The sequence below is a fragment of the Ceratina calcarata genome, unplaced genomic scaffold (assembly GCF_001652005.2).
Source record: "Ceratina calcarata isolate Rehan_Ccalc_2016 unplaced genomic scaffold, ASM165200v1 scaffold144, whole genome shotgun sequence".
NCBI lineage: Eukaryota > Metazoa > Arthropoda > Insecta > Hymenoptera > Apidae > Ceratina > Ceratina calcarata.
In genome coordinates, this window is record NW_017135553.1 from 65,216 (window position 1) to 79,864 (window position 14,649).

The following is a 14,649-nucleotide window of genomic DNA, read 5'->3' on the forward strand; positions in this document are numbered from 1 at the left end:
CTTTAGTATCCTGTATCAGCAAATCGAGGTATATTTATCATTATAAATATTTCTCCAAAAATCAATTCAATGCACTTTCACCCAGCCATGTTTTCTGTTTGTATTTTATCTCTTCTTTACTTCGCGACAACACTGAATGTTCACCCACACGAAATCGTTTCTTTAGGAAAGGTCCAGATCGATCCGAATCCGCCTACCCAAACTGGTAACAGATTCCACTTCCACACCCTGTGGCAGCGATATTTAAACCAGTCACAATCCTACGGCCATGCATATACATAGATAGCCACGAGCGTGTATTCTCGTGCACACGTGGTCGGAATCGACGTGTTTAAATAGACACTGTGAAACGTGTGCCGTCGGGTGTAGGCCGTGCAGGTGCCCTCGAGCCTAAATTAACAAGTTGCTAGATAAATAGGAGATGAGGAAGCTTTCCGGAACTACCGGAGCTTCCGTAGCTATTGGTAAATTAATAACCAGCTTATCTCAATAAAATTTAGTTTGCGAACTGGAATTAAAAATTTTTATGACAATATATCTTGAAATCTGGCATTCGCAGATGACAGTGATTAGTCGTTGCTTCACAACAAATGATATATGCGTTTCAATGAAGCGGATTCGCCTATGTAGTACCGTTAAGAAGTGATAGAGAAGCTAATCTCCCTAAATTCTTGTCATTTCTTTTTTCCGACATAACTTTATGGGGTTTAATGATCCCCGAGTTAAACTTTGGAGTCGCGACTTGACATTTATTGGCTACATTACTTGTACGCTTCGAGTATCTATGATAGCCAAGCAAGCGATTTATTCTAACGAGGGGATTGATGCCTTATCCTGTTATACGAATACTCAACCCTAATGACTATGACAAATGTTATCGGTCGCACTGATAAGAAAACAATATCAGTACTTTAATTGCTTCTAATGTCACTTTAACTAGTATCTACAGATAACTGACGGCACGATTAACATACACAAATAATAAATTTCGTAATCAATTCCATTTATGATGAGCATTCTTATCGTCCAACGTATGTCATATTCGTGAAACATAAAAGAAAGAATTTTTATGAAGAGAGGTCTTTAAATGTCTGCCATTTATACATATAAAGGTATATTTAAGCTCTCGTTACAAGTAGTATGTTGTTTTGCTTTTTCTGTTCGGCTATCGCGCTGTCAGAAACGTCGATTTACTAGACGGTGTGTCACGACGCAGACACGCATACGCCGTCTCATCGCTGTCAACGTAATAACCTATTTCTAACAATAATTAATAACATCTACAAATATCTAAGAGACGATAATGTCTTACGTCAACGGAAGGGCCTCGCCTGAGTGCGTGCGTTCAAGATCCGATATGGCTCTACATTACGTCAACTGTTGCTCGTAAAAACGCGTTATTACCAAGATAAAATGCGTTAATAAGCACGGCACACGGGCCGTAACACTGTCGACGTTAAATAGGATAACGCGATTTTGACACTATTATTTTCACCGGCTTCATAATTATTCGATTCTGTCATCGTTTCACGGATCTGTGACCGTTCGATACGCTAAGCAGTTTACTATTCATGTGAGAATGAGTCCTGATCAAAAATCAAGTACGTAGGAATACCGCGTACGCACGTCCTGTCATTTCTATAAACATTTTTAACACGTTAACCGCGTTTTATCACCGTGCCAACGAGACTAGATAAACTGTTACTCATAACGCGTTTACATATGCTTTACTACTTCTGCAAATTACAGAATATTCAACCTTTGGATAGGAATGTGCATCAAAAATCCGCAGAAACTTTTGCGGTGCGACAGCGAGCTATAGCTAATCCCCTCGCCTTTTACATTTCTTCAAGACCCGATCCGTACGATTCATATTTCATATTTCTCGCGCGAATGAGTCATACCCAAGCGCGTAGAGTCGGCCGGCCGTCGAAGTAGGACGCGAAAAGGTTAACGGTTGTATCCGCATGTGGAAGAGGGGTACCCCGGCATCAATACCCGACGAATATATTCGCGTTTCGTTGAAACAATGGCCGACATTCAAGGGCTAATCGAAATAATCGTTGGCCCGCGAGACGAGAGAAGCACAATGGCTAATAATATAAGAAAGGTGAAATCGCGTCGCGTCGCGCCTCGGGAGGAACGCAAGCGTGACTCTCGCAACTGCATCGCGGGATCGTTAAGATGGACCCGGCGTGCGAGCCGCGTAGCGATCGCCGATCGTGCTGATAACAAGCTGGAAACGACGCCTGGAATCCCGGCGATAATGCCGATCGCGACTTTTGCCGGAGAGGCGTCTGCGCGGAACGGAAGCGGCGCCGAATAGCTTGCATTCCGGTTGCGGTGATCGCATTTTTGATCGTCCGTTAAACGCGGTTTACGAGCGGCCAGCACCCTCGTGGCAAGTGTTTACTGCTTGGTCAGCTTCATTTGTCGTGGGAGTCAAACGTTCGAAACGGGTGGCCTTAGCGCTTTTTTCTTTTTATTGTTACATAGGACTCGCTGTTTCCTTATGCAAATGTCGCATACGTATATTTAACTTCATTCGTCGTGGGAGTCTAAGTCGCGCAACTAATTCTCATTAACATAGCGTTTTTTAATAGTCACAAGTTTGCTCCTTTACGTAATTATGTTCTCTAGTTTTTGCGTTATGCTAATGCGGTTTTTAAGACTTGTTAAGATGCATCGTTTGAACACGTTGAACGCGAAATTAGAAAAGGCACGCCACCAGGCGAGTCGTTACCCTCGCAGTTGTCAGGGTTCGAGCGACGCATTCCGGTAAATTCTCTTTGCCCGTTTCTTTCGTACCGTTTGCATATTTATTATTCGTACGCGTTGGGTGACTCTTTGACGGCTCGGCTGAGAGGTAATTTGGGGCCAGAATGCTTAGTAATTACTATGTAAATCGGGCCCGGGATTATTAAACCTCGGGTAATGTATGCGTCTTATTTCGTGCTCGTTACCGGACTACCATCGGTGGCTAAGAAGCCGACGCGACGTTGTCCACCGAAATTGTTTTCAACGTACTCCACGCAATTTTCATCTTGTAACTCGAGATTCTTTTTTTTTTTTAAAAAAAAGTATGATAATGCACAGATGCCAGATAACAGTCCGGTTCGATTAAACGCGTCGCTAGCTTGGATGCCTGTTACCTTGGCTCATTCCAAGACGTTTCAGTGTGACACAATATGCAAATTTTTTGAGAGGTGCAAATTTCGTCCGGCATTAACACGAGCCGCGTTTTTCGTACGTTTCGGTGCGGCGAACGTATTCAACAAAAAAAATGTTTCTTGTTCATTGGTATGAAAATTCAATAAGTCGCGATGAATGTATAAAGTATACTTTCTTATAGTCTATAAAGAAACTAGAAAATTCCAAACGCGATTTCTAATCCTGAAATACTATATCTTCTCGCCATAAACATTGCGGCGCAAAAACTAACTACGTGATTCGCATTTCTATAAGACTGCCCTTTCCATTCTACAACAAAATCGGACGGAGGGGTAAAAATGGCCGGTCGATTCTTATCAACCATAAGGGTTTAACGATGACCGTTAATCAACCGTTATGCGATAATTATCCCGCGGGAAATACGATACGTTCCTTTCTCCAACAATCGCGTTCATCCGCGGAGTCGTGAATATCAAACTTGAATGTAACTTCAATCTCTGCCGGGTATTCACCGAGGATAATAAACGCGGCTAACAGTGCTGTAAAACTTTTTTTACCCGCGCGATTTCTTTGCTATCCGGGAACACTGTTTTATACGCTCGCCGTATCCGCTTTGCACGGTTAACACTTAATCACCTTTGAGACGCGAATCGCTCGAGTTTTCACGTTCTTTGACTCCTAGGCGCGAGTAACAGGTTACCCGTTTCCTGCCTGTGTTCTTTCCCTTATGGGAAACGCGTTCGACGTCCAACCGTTCCTCGGAACTCGAAACTTTAAATACGAAATATGATTTACATTGTGAAAATAGTAAATCCTGAGAGATGACTCGCAGTGGAACGATCGTTGCCTCACAGCCGGGTTCGACTACTGCATACAATCTGACTCGGAGCAGCGGTGCCACGTTCAATGGCCAGAGTGACGCCATTCATAGTCACGCGAATTAAAAAGTCACGCGTCGAACCGGCAAAATACGAGGCAGCGAACCTGTTTCTAATCCAAACGGAGAAACCTGGGTCTGCTCTCCCTTATCTGTCGTTGTCAGCTTCTGCGCTATGGGATAAGCCAGCGGAGGATTCGAACCGGGCAGCGACGCTGTGCACAGTCGTAATAATAATATACAAGCGGCTGAGTAAAACGGCTGTTACGCGGATAAATTCGCCGGCCACGGTGTCGTTTATTGAGTTCCTCAGACCCGCGTCTATCTTTATAGGCTTGCTTAGCTGCAGCCAGCTTTAATCCAGATCTTTATTACCGCCTACGAGTCGGCCGCAGGACTCGTGTTAGAAAATCTGTGAAACTTCGTTTGAAAATACTTTTTGTAAACTGAACCTTTTTTTATTCTATTTGATCGACATTTAAATGAAGAATCTGATGTAAGACATCCGTTGAATAATCCTATTACAATGAGAGTAAGAATCAGTTTCATTGTTGAACAATAATAAACTGGTCGAGCTTACCATTTCAAAGGATAATGAAATGAAAGCGAGTTTAAAGAACGAGAATCCCGCAACTAGATTTAAAGTTTACGTAGAGCTCGTCGTGCCTCCTTTATAGCAGGTCTCTTAGCGAGGAAATCCTTTTTTCCTTCCACCGTGCAGCTGCCGGACGATTGTACGAGCGGGGAATTTATTCAAAGTATTGCTCAAGCCTCGACATACATTTAAATTCTACAGACGTGTATTCATGGCTAGACATAAAGTTTAGCATTTTTTTTTTTTTAATGTACGCTAATTATTTCGAAGAATCTAGATAAATCACTAATACGATTCGTAAGGCTAATTCGTCGTTTAAAGAATTGTAGGTTGCCTGGCCATTAGAAATAAATTATCCTTTTAGATAATCTTCGTTTAACCGAGGGAACCCGAGAGTTTCATAAAACACACAAACGGCTAATTGTGCTTCATAAATATTATTGCTCAAGAAGTCTCGGCTGTTGAAGTTTAATAATACCAATCGGCAGTATATTTCCTCCTATTCGACGTACCAATTACGTCCAAGGTAAAACGCAACGGGACGATAGATAACATAGATATACAACAAAATCAATGCAGCTTATCTCAGATATTAAGTTTCGCCTGGATTCCATTAATTATTGTTCGTTCTCAATTATAGTTGCACTTCGAAGCATTCTTTCATTTTGCCAAACAATTTAAAAATCCTCTAAAAATTTCTTGAATGGCATTTAGTCAACCGATTTAGTGGAAAGGCTGTGTATAAATCATTCGCGGTGGCATGTTAGATAATAACGGTCATACGGCACGACTCGCGTTCGCCGCATCGGTGAACGACGGTTGATATATTGTTCGTTGGTAGCGGCGAAGGTAGCGGTTAAAATTCTTGTCAAATGATAATCAAACGTGCGTGCACGACTTCCGGACCATCGGGATCGCTGCGGGGCTTAAGTACTCGCTGATCGGAGGAATTATACGCTTCCGCCTGGCTTCTGCCCGCGCCGATACTCGTCGCTCTTACTTCGTTGTACCTAATTGAAACGAGAGGACGCGATCTTCTTATGTTATCGATTTGAGCTCATTAAAATTGTTCTGCTTTTTGCCGATAAGCGTTTTAAATTTAAAACAGCAACCGATGCAATTAAAATGAAATCAGGAATGCATCGAACTTCGTCGATTTTAAACGAGCGCTGCAATTCTTTTTTTATGAATCAGAAGCAGCTAACGTGTCGTGCCGCGAATAGAAGATTGAGTCATTAGTGGACCGCTCGCCGAGGCAGTTTACGCGCTCGCGGTAGGAGAGAATACAATAAAGTCGAGGATAAATGACGACGCGACGTTAAAGCTAAACTATTCTCTCACGAATCGTACGCAAATTATCCTGAACGATCGGTTTTCGTCGGCGTGTAAATTGCGACCGATTATGAAGATTACAGGTGTCGTAACCGCCTTCTCGCTTCCACCGTCCAATCTGTCGAAAGTGAACGGTTTTATTATACATGCATATACCAATGATAAACACAGGAGGTGACAAAACTGACTGTCAGAACACGCAGCCTGAATATGTTCACTTGTTGGCAAATATAAAAATGAAATAATGTTTTGTAACGCAGTAACAGATTCGATCCCCGTTTAATCATCGATTTTATATTTGCATTATAAATGCTTAATAAAATCGGTGTAATGAGATTTTCTCTACATAAAAGTTTTATCACGTATCGGCACTTTGTAATCGAGGTGGTAAAATCGCAAACGGAAAGGGTTCATTAAGAATCAGTCACGGCAATGACACGAGTCGGTATCCCGAAATTAATGAGCATAAGAGTATTCATATTGACGGATATAAAATGCGAACATCCCGCAGGAATTTACGACTTCGCGCCGTGTACCGAGTAAATACAATTTACGAAGATTGAATCCCTTATCGCGTTCGCTTGAGAACATTCCGGAATTTTACGTCCCGTAAAGTGGCACCGATCGTCCGCGTCGACACGCTCGCGTTTTCGCGACACCTCGGTTCTCTTTATCATCGACCGTTCGTCCGAATTTATTGGAATTGTTCTGGGCAGAAGAAATTCTTTACATTTCTCCGTTCCATAACGAACCGAGTTTATTTATTTCAGAAGAACCATAAACCAGGATTAGATTTTCAATAATTTATACTCTACGATGGTGGTTCGAATATTATAATAATAGAAAGCCGTTTTGGTAAATTGTACGTAGCCAGCGTGTGCAGATAATTTTGCAATCCGAATGCCAATAGCGTTATCTTTCCACGAATCGGTCGAACTAATCCTCCGCGATATAAGAACCGCGTTACCTTTCTGAAATATTAAATTTCAGGGAACACGCGTGTTCCGCAAAGTTCAGGCGGTAGGAATCGCGTGTTGCTACAACGAACGGTAAATTCGATGCTGAGGTTCGAGCCGGTAACGATCGCGGATGATTTTTTACGGTCGCGTCCACTGGAAATACGGCCGATGGAATCCCCGGCGCTATTCTATTGGAATTGGCATCAGGGGTAAACACGCTCGGCCGTGCCGCCGCGCAACGATCGACACATCTCAGGATCGTGTGTAAATAAATTGTCCGCAACTTGGCGGTGCACCGGACCATATTCACCTATTACCCTTTCCGGTGAGCTTCTCTGTACGCTTTGAAACCGCGTACGCGGATTCTTTATAGGCCTTTCGAAGTCATTAACTCTCCGTTATGCGCATCGTTTATTATTCTGAATTTTTTTTTCTTATCAACGTGGCTACGCGGACAATAAGATAAATTTTCTAAGCAATTGTTGTTTGATGCATTGGGTATTTAACGTTTTTATATAAATACATCCACTCCCATGAGAACGTGAATTACGAGTTAAAATACAGTATAAATATAAATGCTTTATTACGACCTTTGATCACACATGGTATAAAGCCAATTTGATTGTCCAATATCTCACTGAATTATCAAAGAATCTTCTAATCTCGGTTCCGTCGATAAACCAATTTCACCTGACTCCGATACACCTACATACCCGGCATAATCATATCCCGGATTCCATTTTATCCGCACGAGAGAAACCATTCGGCGAGAGAGAAAATTTTCCCATGTGGACACGCACCGGCAGGAAACGCGGTTAATGGAATCTGTAATGGTGTTCGACGGGGATCGGCATCCGAGCGGCGGCGGTCGGCCAGATATAGGATAGCGCGTGGTCGCATCTCAGGATCGCGCGTAGATTTTTCCTGAAACCCGTTTCGTGACCTCGCGCACGCCGCACTCGAATCCTACGACGATCCTGCCTACGCGCCCCGATCTCTGTCCTCGTTTCCGAACGCTTCCTCGATCGGTTGCAAAAATTAGCGACATCCTTCACACTTTTGGAAGTCAAATTGCTTACTGCCAATCGTAATCTAGCAAGATTGTCCGTCATAATATCCTTCAGATAAAATATTGAAAGTAAATTGTGATTATTATAGAAGAGATGAAAAAAACGACCGTTCGTCCGAATTTATTGGAATTGTTCTGGGCAGAAGAAATTCTTTACATTTCTCCGTTCCATAACGAACCGAGTTTATTTATTTCAGAAGAACCATAAACCAGGATTAGATTTTCAATAATTTATACTCTACGATGGTGGTTCGAATATTATAATAATAGAAAGCCGTTTTGGTAAATTGTACGTAGCCAGCGTGTGCAGATAATTTTGCAATCCGAATGCCAATAGCGTTATCTTTCCACGAATCGGTCGAACTAATCCTCCGCGATATAAGAACCGCGTTACCTTTCTGAAATATTAAATTTCAGGGAACACGCGTGTTCCGCAAAGTTCAGGCGGTAGGAATCGCGTGTTGCTACAACGAACGGTAAATTCGATGCTGAGGTTCGAGCCGGTAACGATCGCGGATGATTTTTTACGGTCGCGTCCACTGGAAATACGGCCGATGGAATCCCCGGCGCTATTCTATTGGAATTGGCATCAGGGGTAAACACGCTCGGCCGTGCCGCCGCGCAACGATCGACACATCTCAGGATCGTGTGTAAATAAATTGTCCGCAACTTGGCGGTGCACCGGACCATATTCACCTATTACCCTTTCCGGTGAGCTTCTCTGTACGCTTTGAAACCGCGTACGCGGATTCTTTATAGGCCTTTCGAAGTCATTAACTCTCCGTTATGCGCATCGTTTATTATTCTGAATTTTTTTTTCTTATCAACGTGGCTACGCGGACAATAAGATAAATTTTCTAAGCAATTGTTGTTTGATGCATTGGGTATTTAACGTTTTTATATAAATACATCCACTCCCATGAGAACGTGAATTACGAGTTAAAATACAGTATAAATATAAATGCTTTATTACGACCTTTGATCACACATGGTATAAAGCCAATTTGATTGTCCAATATCTCACTGAATTATCAAAGAATCTTCTAATCTCGGTTCCGTCGATAAACCAATTTCACCTGACTCCGATACACCTACATACCCGGCATAATCATATCCCGGATTCCATTTTATCCGCACGAGAGAAACCATTCGGCGAGAGAGAAAATTTTCCCATGTGGACACGCACCGGCAGGAAACGCGGTTAATGGAATCTGTAATGGTGTTCGACGGGGATCGGCATCCGAGCGGCGGCGGTCGGCCAGATATAGGATAGCGCGTGGTCGCATCTCAGGATCGCGCGTAGATTTTTCCTGAAACCCGTTTCGTGACCTCGCGCACGCCGCACTCGAATCCTACGACGATCCTGCCTACGCGCCCCGATCTCTGTCCTCGTTTCCGAACGCTTCCTCGATCGGTTGCAAAAATTAGCGACATCCTTCACACTTTTGGAAGTCAAATTGCTTACTGCCAATCGTAATCTAGCAAGATTGTCCGTCATAATATCCTTCAGATAAAATATTGAAAGTAAATTGTGATTATTATAGAAGAGATGAAAAAACGTCATCCACCTGTTGTCTCATTTTTGTATAATTTCAATTCACGACTGAGAGAGCCAGACTGTGAGGTGTCGGGGAACACGAAGGAGGAACCAATCGAGGACGTGTGAATGATACTCGTTGACCGTTAAGCCAGGCGATGGAGGATTTTATGATCAGCGTGAAATTTAGCGAGTAACGAAAAGCAGTGTGAAAATAAAAGAATTTCAGAGAAACCGCAAGGTCTCGTACCACGTCGATATTTGGGGATATCTTAAAATTTCTGTAAAAATTGCGGGGGACTCGTGAACGTATGAATACTTTTACGTATCGCTGCTTCTTAACGAACACTTGCAGGCAACGTTTATGGCAGCAATTATAACAGTTACAGTATGAAGCAATAAACGATGACGTGCTTCGTTATGCATTTAAAAAGAATTTGATAACGACTTCGACTTACTTTCTATGGTTATCCTCTTTATGGAGTGCATGTAATTTATGCTAACAAGGTTTCATCTTTAACCTTGGTTCAAATTGCGACAAGAATATTTTAATTAAAGACGTTGTCGTCTATGTGTCGGTTGTCTTGTAATCATATTTCCAGCACTAATTCATAATTCATTAAAAAAAAAATGATTATTTTTGTAAAACATCGGCAAGATCAGAATGAAAGAGGCTTTGGATCGAAGGGTTTTTTTCGGATCTACGAAAGGGTGCCTTGACTAGATAAGGAGCGTGGATCGAGCTTCCTGAACCGTAAATACGACGGCGCTAATAGCTTCGTTTTATTATAGTCCCTTGAGCCCGGACACCTGATTTGTTGCCGTACGTCAGAGTTGAATACGTTCACGACAGTGGAACAGGTATAACCGCGCGTAGGCGGACACTTGAACCGACAGCTGCTCTTTCACTTGCCACGTGAGAATTTAGTTTCTACGCAATGTAGTTTGAGACCCGTCCGTCGAACAGGGTTATAGAGTACGCTTTAAAAGAGGATAAATGTCACTGAAACGAGCGACGCCGGTGATGCGCCGTATTCTCAAGTTTCGTGATATGGCAAACCCCGTGCACGTTCGTTTTTCGCCAGACGTACGAAACGTCTTCGCCGATCGTAGGAAATAATGTCGCGCAATTAATGTTGCCATCGTGTTATTAAGTGCTATCGACGTTAACTCGAATTCCCTTCTCTCCGAATCCGTGTTCGATCCGTGTTTTAGGTATACGTACGCTTGTACGGTTTTGCAATATTCTACTTAATTCGAATCAAGTGTTTACTTTATGACGTAGAGACATTATATCTTTATTCATCGTTATAATTCGTAAATGAAAATGAATGACCAGTTGACACTTTTGTAAAAAATAATTAATTTCGTTCGTCTGATAAAATTCTTCTCTCGATAAATAAAATCGACGATCCAAATATCGTGTACGAACGAAATTGCTGTAAAAATTGTAGACTTACGTCATCCCTGTCCTCGTGGAGATCGTCGTCGGCGCTCTCCTCGAGGACAAAGCCCACGTCGTTGTTGTTCCTGGTGAGCGAGGGCAACTTCCTGGGTGTCAGCTCCTCGCCGTCCGTGTCTCTCTTGCGCTTGCCGCCGTCCCTGTGCTCGTGGTTCAGCGTGGCCTCGTGCTCGTCCAACATGTCGGTGACCATCAGTTCCGACTCGACGCTCGTCGGGGACACGACTTCGTCCAGCGGTGACATCGTCGTTCTGTCGGCCTCGCCGGTTTCCAGCACGGACATGTTGAGCCACTTTTCTCGATGCACACGCGGATGCCTCCTCGGTCACGATCACCGGAATTCGCGGACGCTCGACTATCGTCTTCGACGTTACGCTCAGAGGTGGCAACCAAGCACCTCCACTCTCGTGAGTACGGACGTTCATAGAATCTTCCGAATCTCGACCAGCGCCTTATTTCACTTCGTTCGCCATACGATTTTTAATTATTCACAATTAATCCTGAGAGTGAAAACAGTAAGTTCACCCACGACGTTTCTACTTTATTATAGTCGCGCAGTCATTCGTCTGCAATTGTTTAATTATCAACGGCCAACGTTGAGATGGTAAAAATATCGAATTGTCATCCGATGATCAGGAATGTTTCTCCCACGGTTCCGATTCGCGACACGGTTCTCTATCAATCACTCTCCTTTCGAATCCGCCTACTACGAACTCCTGGCCCGTTGACATTCGATCGGAGTTATACTCGTCCGACGAAACTGGCTTTCATTAATCACTTTCCTCGACGGAACTTGTCTCTCCGGTGTACGCCGCCCCGTTGACGTTCGTTAAGGCCACCAGATTCGTGATCCACAAAGGAAAGAGCAGCTCGCGTTCGTCCAGCCCAGAAGACAATGGGCTGATAAATCGCCTGTCCTCGATAACGGTGCCGCTCACCGCTAAACAGATTCCCGCCGGGGCACGTCCAATTTTCCAAACGAGCGTGACCCTCTTTTTCCTCCCAACCGGTGGAAACACCTGCCACCTGAAAACGCGGGGCTCTCGATCGCGGACGATTCGATTCGCAATTAAAAATCGCTTGAAACACGCTATTCAAATTATCGAACTACGAACTGATGTTTCTCAACTGAATATTTATCAGTTTCAAAGATTGATTATGCAATCATTATTGAAAGACGTTATTCAAGTTGTCATGATATCAGCACCACCGTCTCTGTTTAACGATTCTCAGAATGAACGATGAACATTACAGAATCGTGACGTTTCATTTTCTCTATCATCTCAAAGATTGAGGAACATTTCATTTTACGATATAAAGAATTTAAAATTATTTTCAATTCACTATTAAGGTGATCGGGAAAGATCGATACTGTGGAACGTGGTTTTAAAACCCGACGTAAAACGATCCCGCGGCGCGCGTCTCTCTGCGGGCATTAAAGTCGCCGGCTGTCCACCGGTTCTGCTGATCGATGACGCAGGAAACCTGAATTCTTTCGCCCGGTCCGTTCGGCTGAATAACGCGTCGACCGACGTGTAATTAAATCGTCAGAAATTACAGAAATCGCTGCAGCTCGCGTTAAACGATGCGGCCATCGTCGTATCGATAGATCCATATCTGCGATGCGATCAGAAGCATCATTGATCAGGTTATTTCCATGCGCGCTGGACGACGGGCACTATTCAACGTGATTTTGCTAGCGACGCGTTGGCGCGACGCAAAAACGTAAACGGTGAGCGTGGTCACGTGGCGAGCTCGCTTGCAACGTTCTTTACCGGCGAAACCGTTCTCACATTCAGCTCGGCCCGATTTCACCGCGGAGTCGACTCGCGGTCCGCTACCGGTAATGAGATTGCACCGATCGATTCGCGAACACTTCCTGCCGGCATCACGACTCCCTCGGCTCGATACCTCGTGCACCACGATCCGCACTCGTCCATTCTAACTTCGATCTTAACGAGTCAAACCATCATAAACCTTTCTTTAATTCATTCATCAAGTTTACAACTTTCACTTGTCTGGTTTCGTACAATTACTCACTTCTCGCGTTGCACCGTTCATTCATACCGGCGACTGATTTACTGGTCAGGCAATTCTTCAGGATCTCAGTGTCCGGTCAAAATGGATTTGACACAACAATAAAAGCGAACAGCAGCCGTGATCCTTTGACCGATATGGAGGATATCGCGCGCGGAAACAGCGGTTACGCAACAGGTCGATCAACGTCCACGTCGAATCATCCTCGAACGGCCGATCCCTCGGGCGATGTCGGATGTTGACGTTCCAAGATCCACGGTCTCTATCTCGGTCACGTGGTCGCCGGTGTCACGTGGGGGCGGAGGATGCGGGGCGAGAAGATCCACCGGAGGAAGCGGGGTCGAGACCGAGCAGGAAGAGGTCGATTCGAAGTTTCACACGAGTAACTGTTTTTTCGAAAAATCCGAAGCTCGGTTAAGTCACGTAGAAATCCGAGTATCGGTCGAAGGTCGACGAGGACCGATCGTGTGACACCACGTAGCCGCGCGCACCTCTCGAGAATGGCCTAGAGGCGAAAAGAGGAAAGGATCTCCTCGAGTGGCGCCGCCCGCGGCAGGAGGGGGCAAATCTCTCTCCTGCGAGCCGAGAGCAAGTGTTGCCGGGCCCACCACCACCGTCGACGGACCTCTCGGCGACCACCACCATCATCGTCTCGGGCACCACCACCATCGGGCACCAGTCGGCCACGATACCATCGGTATCACCATCACCGCAGCTTCGTCCACCTTCGCGAGAGAACGTCGTACGTGCACGTTCGCCCGTCCCGTTCTCCTCCTCGAGATCCTCTTCCTCCGTGACTGTCCACTCGGTCTCCCCTCCCGTGCCGGCAACTTGTCTCCTCGACCAGGCTGGACCGCTTGCCGCCTCGCTTTGTCCCGATGCTGCTGTCTCATGCCTGAGAGACGTATCGATGATACTTGCTCGATACTACGATTTACTAGAACCACTTCGCCTCGTGCACGCGCATTATTCCATTTTCTTCTGCTTCTTCCAGTCCTCCTTTTTTTCCAGTCCACACGCCCTTTCATCCTTCCATCTGCACGATTCCGTTCGATCAACCTGATTCTCGAGGGGCATTGCCAGTCTCTTATCTTTATGCTCTCGGTGTCTCGCTTATCTTCGCATTGTATAATATACGTATGGCATACCGGTACGATCTCCTTTGCAGAACTTATCGTTATGCAAGGGAACGAGAGATAGGAATTGATTTAAATTATTGAGGCATGAAATTGGCAGAAGTCAGAGACACTTGTTGCCAATATCTCATCCAATCTATCTAACGGATTCTCTACTCGTAACAGATATTTCCATTCATGTACTGATAATATGTAGCGACAGTGTTCGAGACAATAAAATTGTGTTCTCCAATCTCGAATCAAGTTCAATGCCCCCGACACGAACCTTCAAATCAAATATTCTATCCTATTACTCTTCATCGGATACGCGTCTAGTAGCAGTAGCAATCTCCTCATTCGCCAATTTTCGCACCATTACGTTCCTATCAATCAAACCATGCCGCTCCAAACGATATCAAGGGTATTCCTCGCGAATCGTTTCTCCATCTCACGTTTACGATTTGCGCTCCTCGTAGATAAGCGTGACAGTAGAAC

The 14,649-nt window shown here is 44.5% G+C and overlaps 1 protein-coding gene and 1 long non-coding RNA gene across 4 annotated transcripts in view; one reads left to right on the forward strand and one right to left on the reverse strand.

The window, feature by feature from the left end:
* The window catches only part of TfAP-2 (transcription factor AP-2), a 67,375-nt gene extending 54,199 nt beyond the window's left edge, over positions 1-13,176 (reverse strand). For both annotated transcript variants that reach the window (XR_003389926.1, XM_018034486.2), the window contains exon 1: positions 11,001-13,176. Coding sequence is in view for 1 of the 2 variants with exons in the window: in XM_018034486.2 (XP_017889975.1) it covers positions 11,001-11,285 (285 nt within the window). In the remaining variant the exon portion in view is untranslated. The remainder of the gene's footprint in view (positions 1-11,000) is intronic.
* On the forward strand, positions 11,322-14,407 carry LOC113465110 (uncharacterized). Of its 2 annotated transcripts, none has more exons than XR_003389934.1 (2): positions 11,322-11,409; positions 13,092-14,407. It is a non-coding gene; the product is annotated as an uncharacterized LOC113465110 (long non-coding RNA). The 2 variants fall into 2 exon arrangements; XR_003389935.1 differs by having other exon boundaries at positions 13,104-14,407.
* Positions 14,408-14,649: the final 242 nt, after the last annotated feature.